At 38.6% G+C, this 13,409-nt stretch overlaps 1 protein-coding gene across 5 annotated transcripts in view; it reads left to right on the top strand.

Moving 5' to 3' along the window:
* Positions 1 to 7,460, top strand: part of LOC143273831 (uncharacterized) — a 53,110-nt gene extending 45,650 nt beyond the window's left edge. For all 5 annotated transcript variants that reach the window (XM_076574011.1, XM_076574013.1, XM_076574012.1 and 2 more), the window contains 3 exons: positions 375 to 454; positions 5,821 to 5,919; positions 6,958 to 7,460. In XM_076574011.1, coding sequence (XP_076430126.1) covers positions 375 to 454; positions 5,821 to 5,895 — 155 coding nt within the window. In that variant the 3' untranslated portion in view covers positions 5,896 to 5,919; positions 6,958 to 7,460. The remainder of the gene's footprint in view (positions 1 to 374; positions 455 to 5,820; positions 5,920 to 6,957) is intronic.
* The last annotated feature ends 5,949 nt before the right edge of the window (positions 7,461 to 13,409 follow it).

Genomic DNA, 13,409 nt, shown 5'->3' with positions numbered 1-13,409 from the left:
TTTGTTTGTCAAAGACAGAGTCCTTGCTCCCACCTCTCAGGTGTCCATTTTCTTTTGCTTTATCTTCAGAAATATATGAGATCAATCTGAATATGTAAGTGAAGGGAACTCCCATACAGTAGGGGCTGCTTCCCAAACCTCTGTTTAGAGATAAAAGACACACCAAACACCTGTTTTTGAGAGAGATCCTTTATTAAGCAGAGAAGATAAATTAAATATTTCCACTGCAGTTTATACTTAAGTCAAACTATTGCTTGGGAAAATGAAAATAAATATTTTCCCATCCCTAGTGTGTCTTCATTATAGCAATGGACAGCTTTTCCCCTCAATGTTCATTGTACTTTGCTTAGTGAGATGTGTGCACTTCTTAACAGCATCTGTCATGGAAGACCAAGCGCATGCCTCAGAAGAAGAGCAGAGGCAGCCCAGTGCTAGAAAAACTAAGCAGTCATTTGTAAGTAAATACTTCAGTTTACATTGCACATTTATGCTATTTCCACAGTAATGTTCCATAGGCCAAATAAGGTTAAATTTAGTATGTCTTCTAGAATTAATACATAAAATGTAAATGTTTTTTAAACATTCTTATTATTTATTCTTTGAAAACTGCATTCACCACTGACTTCCTCCACCTTGTGCTGGTGGAACTCATCCTTCTTCCTCTTCTTCTTCTCCTCCTCCTCCTCCTCCTCCTCCTCCTCCTCCTCCTTCTTCTTCTTCTTCTTCTTCTTCTTCTTCTTCTTCTTCTTCTTCTCCTTCTACTTCTTCTTCTCCTTCTTCTCCTTCTTCTCCTTCTTCTCCTTCTTCTCCTTCTTCTCCTTCTTCTCCTTCTTCTCCTTCTTCTCCTTCTTCTCCTTCTTCTCCTTCTTCTCCTCCTTCTTCTCCTCCTCCTTCTCCTCCTCCTTCTCCTCCTCCTTCTCCTTCTCCTTCTCCTTCTCCTCCTTCTCCTTCTCCTTCTCCTTCTCCTTCTCCTTCTCCTTCTCCTTCTCCTTCTCCTTCTCCTTCTCCTTCTCCTTCTCCTTCTCCTTCTCCTTCTCCTTCTCCTTCTCCTTCTCCTTCTCCTTCTCCTTCTCCTTCTCCTTCTCCTTCTCCTTCTCCTTCTCCTTCTCCTTCTCCTTCTCCTTCTTCTTCTTCTTCTTCTTCTTCTTCTTCTTCTTCTTCTTCTTCTTCTTCTTCTTCTTCTTCTATTTATTCTTTGCTTAATGTCTCTTAAAATTATTTTTTTGTTTTTGTTTTGTTTTCTGAGACAGTGTTTCTCTGTGTATCTTTGTGCCTTTCCTGGAACTCACGCTGTAGACCAGGCTTGCCTTGAACTCACAGAGATCCTCCTGCCTCTGCCTCCCGAGTGCTGGGATTAAAGGTATATGCCACCACTGCCTGGCTCTTAAATTATTATCATAGCCCAGTGAGTCCAAGTGGGGCTGACCATCTGTGAATGTGTGTGAAGACACCTTCTGGGACATGAGGCAATCTGTCCTAAGCCACAGCCCACAGATAAATTAGGATCCTCCTTTCACAACCAGCCATGGCCAATTGCTCCTCATCTAGTCCTGGGGCCTTGAGAGATGCTTCCTCACTCATGCTGGCATCTTGATTTGCTTGAGCTTGTGCAAGTCTAGTGTAAGACACAGCTGTTCTGAGTTGATCTGTGCACCCGTTATTCCTTGTCCCCAAAAGAACATTTCAGTGTACTTCTCTCCAGATTCAAACTCTTACATTGTTTTCAGACCATTCTTCCTCATTGTTTCTTGAGCTTTCAGTAGTGGGAGGTCAATGCAAATGACCCATCTGCAGATGAACCTTCACCCTGGCTTATCCTTATCATGTTAACTAGTTATGAGTCTCTATATTAACCATTACTCCCTGAAAAAAAAAAAGAATCATATGACCAACAATGAGGGCAGAACAAACCTATGGGTATAAACATAAATAATAATAGCACTAGTTGCACTAGCTTATGACTATTCCAGACATAAGCTTTTGACAAGGTTTACAGCATCAGACATTTAATCCATTGCTTGGAGCAGCTCTCCCATCCATTCCTAACAAGGTTGGTTATTTACATAACTACCACACAATCATTGTGGACAGCTTACCTGGCTGGTCACTGTTGTCATAGGAAAGGTCCAAGACTGGATAGACTCTTCATGTATTTCATGACCAGTGGCTGGAACTACAACTTTTATTGTGATGAAAGGCAGAAATTCCTTGTCTGCTAGAGATTGGATTCTAAATGCCCTACATAACCAGACTGTGTGGTATCTTCAACAAGAGAGTCTTACTATTTAGTTATGATAAACAAGCAGAATGTGTAGAAATAGACTGTGTTATTTGGGGTGACATGGAGGCCTAATTGACCAATAACTCATAAGGAGGTATCTTGTCCTTTGTTTTGGAGTTTCAATATAAATCTCATGTCTTATGAGGGAAGTCAACACATTCCAGGTACCTCTGAACAAACTCTTTTTAGTATGTCTTTTAAACTATTTTACAAACGAGTCACTTCTACAAGCCTTCATATGGCCTTAGTTTAGGTTCAGTTACACCTTAGTCCCTGCTCTGACTTATTCTTCCGCCTTCATTGCCACTTAAACCTTAGCCCAGAGTACTTATTGATCCAGTGTTATTTCTTGTCACCTGTGTTCTACCTCCGTTCAAAATGTATTTTCCTTAATTTGCAACATCATAGTTCCTATAAGGCTTTTTTCATAGACCTTCATTTTTGTTCGGCACTCATCCTTTTGTCCTTTATCCTCCAGTCCTTCCATGATTGAAACTGCCAACATCCAGTATTCTCCTTCTCTGATTTAATTTTACATATATTTTACTATCTCCCTTTCAATGGGTCCATCTACAATAGACCATGTCTAATTTCTAGGCTTCCTTATGTAATCCTATTTGAACACACGAAAGTCTAATATCTACACACGAGGACAGCATATCATATTTGCTTTTCTAATCCTAGCTGGCCTCATTGAGTAAAACTCTTCTAGTTCTATTAATTTACTTGCAATTTTTACTATTTCATTTTTTTCTTCATTGAGTAATATTCCATTGTGTGTATATACCACATTTTCCTTATCCATTCATCTGCTGATGGCTATCAAGATTGATTCTATATCCTAGGGCACATGAGTGGGATTCTTTTGTTGATTTTTTATTCAGTTTGCCATCATTGATTTAGGTGTTAAATTTGTGAAATGCTAATTTGTTATAGTGTTTATCAGCTGTAAGACGTTTTGTGGAGCCTCAACCCCTTTTACAGCTGATAAAATCCTACCATCTTTAAGTCGGGGCATTCTGAGTTCTCTTACACTTTGAATGCTTTAATATCCTTCTTACCTTATTGGGTCTATCTAGAACTTCAGTTCTTTATTGAAAAAGTATAGAGACAGTGAACAATGATTGCCTTTTTCCCATCATAATGGTTAGATTAATATTTTCTCTCCATTTTAGAAGATGTAGATTGTAGGCTTGTTGTTTTTCACTTGTATAATTGTGATATGTTCTCTACCCATACCTAGCCTCTCCTTGACTTTTATCATTAAGTTCCAAATATTCAATTGTTTTAGTGGTGGTTTATGCATATATTGGGATAATCATGTGAATTTCTTCATTCTATTTATTTGATATGTTGTATTTATTGATTTACATACATTTGTCTTACCCTGCATTCTTGGATGAAACCAAAAGGGCCATCATGGATAATCTTTTTGTTATGGTCTTAAATTCTCTTTGCCATTGCCATTTTTAATTTTATATATATGGTTATTTGTCTACATTATTCTTGTCCATGCCATATGTGCTTGGTATATTCATAGGCCAGAAAAGAGCATCCAATTCCCTGGAACTGGAGTTACTGATAGCTGTGAGATATGATATGGATGCTGGGAATTGAAAGCGGGTCCTCTGGAAGAATAGGCAGTGCTTGTCAATGCTGGGTCATCTCTCAAACCCCAGCTTGACAATCTCACATTTAGAAGTTTTGTATCTGTTCTCATCATGAAAATCAGTCTGTGGTTTGAATTCTCTTCATGTGAGTCTTTCTTTAGTTTGGGTATCAAGTTATTACTGGCATCATAAAAAGGATTTAGGAGAAATCCTTTATTTTTCTATTTCATGAAATGATCTGAGTAGCAATGATATTCATTTTTCTTTGGTATTCTGTAAAATTCTGCAAATAATCCATCTTGTCCTGGTCTGTTTTTAGTTGAAAAATATTTTGTTACTTCTTCAATCTCAATATATATATATGATCATCTCCTTCCTCTTGACTTAATTTCATTACATACAATGAATCTAGAAATACATCCATTTCTTTTAGATTTTAGAATTACATGCACTGGAGATTTTTAAATATGTTTGTGATTTCTGAATTTCATTGGAAGTTGAAAAACAAAACAAAAAAAAAGAACCTTGTATAGAAGCAGTAGTGTGGCCTGCTAAGATACACAATTTACCTCTTAATCTGTTCACCTTAACTTGCAAGTGTTAATTACCATGAGTAATTAGTCTGCTTCAAATCCTCTGGTTTCTGTTTCACCACCAATAATGGTCTCTCCCTGGTGCTCCTCTTGGACATCCTGTTGTTGTCCTGTGTCATGGAGGTCCTGCTGTTTTGAATCTGTAGGTTTGTCCCCTTCACATTCTCCAACAGTATATAGATTTGGTGGATTTGGTGGGAACCAACTCAAAACCCCGGTTCTGGGCCTGGGTTTTAGCTGGGTTGGCCAGCTTGCTAGCTTTTCATTATTATCACTACCCACATGTGTTCTCCAACACTGCCTAGGCTAGCTCACCCAATACAGACCAGAGCAAAGAAGGCCAATTCTCCTTCTCTTAGGTTCTCAGATCCAGTTCACCCTCACTCATATTGCCACAGTGAGCTCTATGGAAACATTGTCATTTCTATTTTATTAGTTTCAGCCCAGATTTTTATAATCTCAGAATTGCTTGGACATTGTTAAAATCATTCTCTTGAATTATTTCTCCTGAATTTCATCCACATCGTTCTCTTTTATAACTCTCTATTAAGTGATCAATAATTTTTCAGAAGATGTTTTCGGTTGTTAGTTGGATTTTTCGTATTCCTTTCCTTTTTTCAAGACACCTTATGTTTCAATGGAGGCATTTAAAACCACCAGGAGAGACTAAATTTTGGTAGGGTTGATATGCAGTTTTTCCTCTGTGCCACTGATATTGAGGGCCACAGCCCTAGTCCTATCCTTCATCTGTGAGTCAGCCTCTGTCTAAGCCTAGAGCGGGGTTCCTGTGTCAGTACAGGTGGTGCCTGGCAGGTGAAACCTAGCCACCTGTGGGAATGGTCCCAAGCAAAATACATAGGTTGAATCAAAGCAGTGAGAGCCTCTCAACTGGTCATGGAGTTTGCCTAGTTCATCAGTAGGCCTAACCTCCAGAAGGCAGGGCTCCTCACTTGTGTAGGAAGTCATACTGCCTGGGATCCTGGAGAAAAATCCCTGGGCTTTATGTTGTTGTAGGATATCATGCAAGTCAGGCCCCAAGACAAAGTTCATGGGTATCATATGTGGCCCTAAAGGGAAGTCAGAATCTTTCATCTGGTTCTGGAGTTTCTGGAATATCAGAGGTAGCCTAAGCCTAGAACTCAGAGTCCCTCCCTTTTTGAAGGAGTCCTAGTACTTAATTCTCATACTATTGTAACTTATTCTAAAATTGTGAATATATGTAAAATATGCAATCAGCCATAGTTGCCTTTTTTAGTTGAATGGATGGTTCAAATCTTTCGTGACATTGTTTTAATTTTCAGTTTAAAAATTCCTTATTTTACATAATCTCTTTCAGATTGATACTATAAGAGCATGTTTTTGTGCATGTTTCACCAAAAAACGAAGCTCTTCTCGCCACCACAAGAAATAGAAGAGAAAACATAAAAAAGTGATGGTAAGAGTTATATTTTGTTTTAAAATGTATTAGTATTAGAAAGAATGTTTATCTAAAATACATACTCAGTTTTCCAGCTCAGGAATATAAGTATTTCAGTGCAGCACAGGGGATAAAAAGAGTTAACTGTCAATGGAATGATTGTCTCATGAGTCAACAACTGGCTAAATCAAGATTGTCATCAGTCACACACACACACACACACACACACACACTCACACACACACACACATAGTTATTTAGATAGATTAGATAGATAGATAGATAGATAGATAGATAGATAGATAGATAGATAGATAGATAGATAGATAGATATGGATGGATAGATGATAGATAGATAGATAGATAGATAGATAGATAGATAGATAGATAGATAGATAGATAGATAGATAGATAGATAAGCGATTGATAGATATCTAGAATGTATGTGTATGTATGTTTTGGTCACATTTCAAAGGTTCAAGAATACTAGGAAACAAAGCTGAAGAGAGAAAGCTGGGAGCTAAAGAATATGAACAGTTTCAAATACTGGGCATAAAGGAGGAAAATGGAGCAGTGTGTCTGGTGGTGGGAGAGAGAATAAATTCTTTAGAAAAGGAATAGCATAGTGTTGAATATGTAATAAGAACATAAATCAATTTCTAACACAAAGGTTTCATTCATAAGAAGAAAAGGTATTCCTAACCATCTTCCATGTTTTCCTCACTGTTATTACATACTGAGTTAGGATCCAATTTAGAGTTTAAGGCTAGGTTGAATTTTATGATTAGGCTTCCTGTTATATAGTTAGAGTAGATTTAAGGTTAGGTGTTAGCATTAAGGTTTACAAATGTCATGGTGCATATAGGTCTGTCATGAAAGTGAAGTATTAAAGGGAATATTCATGATGGATGAAAGGTGAATTTTACAAAAACGTCTCCATTGGCACACATGTTCTAGAAATGCATTTTATGAGTGCTCTAACTAGCTCTTTTCACCATATAGTTTATAAAACAGAAGAGAGCACTGTGCATTTAAATTGAATTATTCTCATCTTAGAACTTGACAAGTCTACGACAATTGGCTGACATCTTCTCTGACCATCTACAATAAAACAACTCAGGAAAACAATCTGACACTTCTCCAATAATTGCTTCAAGAAAAAGCACATTTTTATTTTATGTTTTAGAATATTATAGTATTATATTACATAATCTTCAGTGTTATTTTCACCTGTTTATTTTGTTTCATTATATTGTAGTATATTACACTATTATATTATCTTCAGTTTTTATTTCCATATGTTTATCTTGTTTTATTAGATTATGTTATATTATGTTAATATATTATACAATCTTCAGTGTTTATTTTATATTTACCTTCCTTCCCTTGATGTAAATAGCTCTTGTATATGTGTATATATGTATATATGTATATATATTTATATGTATATATGTTTATGTGCTTTGTAATATATTTTTAGAAGATATCATTTTTGAATGTACAAAGTTATTGAATAATTAATAATAATTAAATAAAAATAATTTAATTATCCATTCAAAGTTGTTTGAGTCCATTTGATTGCTACATTTCCCTTTAGCTCTTCTAGTTACTAATGCAGCTATACAGTATTTGATGATGGTCATTAATGGTTCATCCATACCTTCTTTATGTAAATGAGCACTGCTTTAGCTTTCTTAGTTTATCCATTGTTTATTCATTTACCCATGAATTGATTTCTTTTTGGTGGCTTTCAATTACAATGAGTAATGAGGAGGTGTGTTTTCTCAGAGGTACATGAGTATCTGAGGCCTGACATAAAATTCTTTGGGGAATAAATATAGATGTGAAGTAAATATAAATGTGTATGAAAAAATCATATGGTAATTCCCCATTTAGCTTTGTGAGGGGGCACCATACTGTATGCCCCGCCAGTTCCTGCCTGCATCACTCTCTGTCCCTATCAGCAATGCACAAAGGTTACAATTTCTCACACCCTTTCTGGCACTTCTTCTTCTTATATATAGTAGCTATCCTGACTGCTTTTGCAATATCTTTCTTACTGCTATTCCAGTGATTCAGGGTAAAATAAAACCTACTGAAGCCTTTTCTGTTGACTGAATGAGTGCCCCATGCAAGGCAATCAGCAAATATTGGTCCCTCTCTTGTTACCTTGTTTTTTCCTTTTTTTTTTCATTAAATTTTTTGTTTATTTTACATACCAATCACAGTTCCCACACACCCCTTCCTCTCTCATCCTATTCCCTCCCCAACCTCATTTCTATTCCCCAACCCACTCCTCAGAAAGGGTAAGGCCTCCCATGGGAGTCAACAAAGCATGATATGCCAAGTTGAGACAGGGCCAAGCTCCTTCCCTGTCCATCAAGAATGAAGCACAGCTTTAGTTAAAGTGCTGCATTTGGAACACTTTTCTACATCATTATATATAGTCTGAGATAAATATAAATGCAGGCATTTTCTGTTTCAAAAACAGCCTTATATGTGAAAAAAATATATGTGATATGTCAATATTTGTTTTTAAGATACTTTAAGCTCAGAACCAAGCCCTGATGGGAATTCATTTTGAACAATATTTGCTCAGTAGAATTTATTCTTTCATTGGTGAAAAAGACAGGAGTAGAAAAGGAAATTTATGATGAAATGTTCTCTGTTCCATGATACTGTATTAGTTCTTTAAGTCATGTGACAAACACCATTTGACAAACAAAGCATGGTTTTGGCACATCACTTTAGAGAGTTTAAGTCCATGTGAATGAAGAAGGCATGGTGTAGGAAATCAGTGGAAGGTGGCTGGACTATGAGGCGGCAGATGTTCTGGTTCTGGTTGACCTATAAGCTGAGCACTTCTGAAACTAAAAATTGAGGATAATCCCTCAAAGGGGTGGCTCTAGTGTTCTACTGTACAGGGCATTCCTTAAAGGCCAGCATTCTAAAAGGACAGTGTAGGTAATGGTACACAAAAATCTTAAAAAGAGCTAGACCAAATACGTGAGAAAAATACCAAAGCTTGCAGCTCCAGGACAAGAAAGTGGGGAATATGATTACAAGAAATGAACTCCAAAGGACATAGGCAGACCCTTTTCAGCCTTAACTCCTTCAGTGTATCTGGACTCTCTCAGGTTCATTCCATTTTTTAAATGCAAGAGTTCTTACATACATCCCACATTCCTGGCATCTCCAGCATCCTAGCATGTCCATGGCACTTTAGACCTCACCCTCATGCATACCTGCCTTAGTTAAGGTTTCCATTGCCGTAAAGAAACAACATGACCATAGCAACTCTTAGAAGGACAACATTTAATTGAAGGAGCTCACTTACACTTTCAAAAGTTCACTCCATTATCATCATGGCAGGGAGTATGGCAGCATGCAGGCAGACATGATGCTGGAGCAGTAGCTGAGAATCCTATATCTTGCAGGCAGTGGGAAGTTGACTAAGACACTCAGTAGTATCCTGAGCATAGGAAACATCAAAGCCTATACTCTCAGTGACACATTTGCTCAAAAAAGGTCATGTCCACTCTAAACCATACCTCCTAATAGTCACTCCCTATGAAACTATGGGGGTCAGTTACATTCAAACTACCACATTCCACACCCTTGTACCCATAAACTTGTAAAAATATCATAATGCAAAATGAATATAGTCCAACTTCAAGAGTCTCCATTGTCTATCACAGTCTCAATAATGTTTTAAAGTACAAAGTTCAAGGACTTTCCTGAAATTCATAAGTCTCTTAAATGTAATCCCTTATAAAATCCAAATAAGCCGGGCGGTGGTGGCACACGCCTTTAATCCCAGCACTCGGGAAGCAGAGCCAGGCGGATCTCTGTGAGTTCGAGGCCAGCCTGGTCTCCAAAGCGAGTTCCAGGAAAGGCGCAAAGCTACACAGAGAAACCCTGTCTCAAAAAAATAAATAAATCAATAAAATAAAATCAAAATAAAACGAAATCACATACTTCCAACATATAATGGCACAGGATATACATCAACATTCCCAAATGTATTGAAGGGAACATAGTGAGGAAAACTGAATCAAAGCAAGATTGAAAATCAGCCAAACTCCAAAGGCTGCATTTCAATGCCTGATGTTAAAAAGCTCTTCAGATGTCCAACTCTGTCGAGCTTTGTTGAGTGCAACACATTTCTCTCTCTCTTGAGCTGGTCCCATTCCCCATCAGCAGCTCTTCTCTGCAGGTATCCCGTGACACTGGCATCTCTAACATTGGGGTCTCCAAGGCAATCCAGGCTTCAACTTCCCAGCTTCACACAATGGCCTCTACTGGGCCCCCATTCAGGGACATCCTGACACACGCCATTTCTTCTATCCTTAACTCTAAAGCCAAAACCACATGGTCAAATCTGCCAAGAGCTGCTGCTTACTGGAGTTGGAACATGAGACACTTATTCAGTTGAAATCTTTCCCAGCTTTCTGTTCTTCACTGCCTAAGCTTGGCTCTCCTGAAACTGGCTCTCGAGACCAGACTGGCCTAAAACTCAGAAATCATCCAGCCTCTGTGTTTCCAGTGCTGGGAATAAAGGTGTGCCCCACATCTTCTGGTGCTAAGTTTTTCTTTAGTTCCTGTTCCCAAGTTGGAAACTTACCCTGGGTGGGATCTTGCCCTGAGGTCACCACTCCCTTAATTCCTTTTCTTAATCTGTTTTTCTCCTTGACCAGAGGACTTAGATCCCTTCCACACTTGGTGCTCCTTTTCTCCTTAAATGGTATATTTTGTAATTTACCCTGCTCATCTTGCTACTTTCCATTATAAATCTTCATAAGAGGTACCACTAACAGCCACACGACAAAGCCTAAACCAGGCTGTTTTGAGATTTCCTTTGCCAACGGAATTAATTCAAAACTCTTCACTTTAACTTCAGGCGAACTTTTCAAACTAGGGCAAAAAGCAGCCGCTTTCTTCACCAAAACATCACAAGAATGATCTCTAGGCAACATACTAAAATTCCTCACTTCTGAAAACTCTTGAGTAAGCGCCGCCCCGCCCCCCCCCCATTTCATCAAATCACATTCGACACCAAGGACTTCCATGCTCATTCTAGTATGGCCCATTAAGCAGCACTAAAAGCTTTCAATTGCTTTTTTAATTCACAGTCCCAAGGCCCATATTCCTTCAAACAAAAACATTGTCAGATCCGTCACAGCAATGCCCCACTCCTGGTACCAACTTCTCTCTTAGTTAGGGTTACTATTGCTGTGAAAAGACTCTATCATCACAGCAACTCTTATTGGGAAAACATTTATATGAGGGAACTCACAGTTTCAAGATTCATTCCATTATCATCATGGTGGGAGAAAGGCCACATGCAGGCAGACATGCTTCTAGAGAAGTAGCTTAGAGTCCTATATAATGCAGGCAACTAGACATTGACTGAGACACTTGGCATTATCCTCAGCATTGGAAACTTCAAAGCCTGTCTCCATAGTGGCGCACTTCCTCCAACAAGGCCCTACCTCACTCCAAAAACAGCCTTATCTCCTAATAGTGCCATTCCCTAAGAGATTATGGGGCCAAATTACATTCAAACTATGACAATAGCCTACTCTGGGCTGCCAGTATGAAACCTACTACATACTCCCTGAACAACATGGTTTTCCTCGAAATCTTAGTAGAAGTTTTCATGTCTCCATAATTCTTGCTATCCTGGTTAGCTTCAGCTCTCAACTTGACACAGTCTGAGTGAGTCTTACCTAATTATTAAGATCAAGTTAGTTTGCGGCTATGACTGTGAGGGACTGAGTTGATGAACCATTGATTGAGGAGGTTGTAGCACACTGTGGGTGGGGTGGCATCATCCCTGGAGAATTAGTCCTGGGTTGTGTAAGAAAGCTAGGTGATCAAGACAGAGTGAAAGTCAGCAAGCCATGTTCTTCTCTAGTTTGAGCTTGAGTTCTTGCCATATGTGTCCTCAATTTTGATTAATAACATGGAAGTGGAAACGGAAGCCAAATAGACACTCCCCTCTTCAGGGGTCAGAGTGTGTTACCACAGCAACGGAATAGAGCTAGACCACTTGCTTTCTGTATGTTTGAAAACTACAGCCAGGAAGACCAGCTCTGCTGCCCACTTGAGCAGTGGTTGGAATTTAGACAACTGTAGTGATGTCTCAGTGCTGGGGTTGGAGAGAACGCAGAAAAAGACTTATACACTCTCCCTATTCTAAAATAGTTCACAGAAATATATCATGTCTCAACCATAATTTTCTTTTCTATAAAATGAAGCACATACTTGTGACTCAATTATACAGTCATTCAAATAAAATAAGATAACATACTTGACAGAGGAATGTACACAATGCTTTATTGAACTAAGGTTTTATTTTTAACTTAAATTTCTCTAATAGCTTGCACTGTTCAAAATGTTATTTTATATAACCTAAATTAAGATTTTATAGTATTAAGATCATGACTACCATATGGTGCATTTAAAGTAGATTGTACTGTGTTCATTAACATCACTAAAAAGAAACAATACCCAGATATCACAACTAAAGCAGAATCCATTCCTTGTAATACTTATATTATTTGAATCTTATTTGGATCAATGTTTGTGAAGTGTCTGAGGATAAAATACAAATATCTATGCCCTTCAAAATCAACAAAGCTGAGACTGTAAAATGTGACTATTAAAATTCTAATAACAGAAAAATTTATAAAACTTCATGGAAAGCAATATTCTTAAAAGATGAGGATAACAGCTTCTCTTTTTAGATGGGTGTTACTCTGTTCATTCTGAGGGTGACCCTAGAAAGTACTCCGAGTAATGGAGATCACAGAGCCTGAACTATCCATCTTCTGCAACCAGACAAGGCTTCCAGTCAGTTGGGTATGAGACGCCAACCCAGCCACTAAACACTCGACCTACAATCTGTCCTAACTATATGATGTTCTGGTACAATGACACTTAACCAAAGAAGACTCACAAAAAATCAGTGAAATGACTTTTTTTTAAATTTAATTTTATTTTATTTTACAATACCATTCAGTTCTACATAACAGCCACAGATTCCCTTGTTCTCCCCCTTCCTGCCCCCCTCCCCTGGCCCCCAGCCCACCCCCCATTCCCACCTCCTCCAGGGCAAAGCCTCCCCCGAGGACTGAGATCGACATGGTCGACTCAGTCCAGGCAGGTGCAGTCCCCTCCTCCCAGATTGAGCCAAGCATCCCTGCATAAGTCCCAGGTTTCAAACAGCTAACTCATGCAACGAGCCCAGGACCTGGTACCACTGCCTAGATGCCTCCCAAACAGATCAAGCCAATCAACTGTCTCACCTATTCAGAGGGCCTGATCCAGTTGGGGGCCCCTCAGCCTTTGGTTCATAGTTCATGTGTTTCCATTCATTTGGCTATTTGTCCCTGTGCTTTATCCAGCCTTGGTTGCAACAATTCTCGGTCATATAAACCCTCCTCTTTCTCGCTAATTAGACTCCCAGAGCTCCACCAGGGGCCTAGCCATGGATGTCTGCATCC

The sequence above is a fragment of the Peromyscus maniculatus genome, chromosome 6, assembly GCF_049852395.1.
Source record: "Peromyscus maniculatus bairdii isolate BWxNUB_F1_BW_parent chromosome 6, HU_Pman_BW_mat_3.1, whole genome shotgun sequence".
Taxonomy (NCBI): Eukaryota; Metazoa; Chordata; class Mammalia; order Rodentia; family Cricetidae; genus Peromyscus; species Peromyscus maniculatus.
The sequence above is the reverse complement of the archived record's forward strand: the minus strand, read 5'-3'. Positions and strand labels throughout refer to the sequence as shown.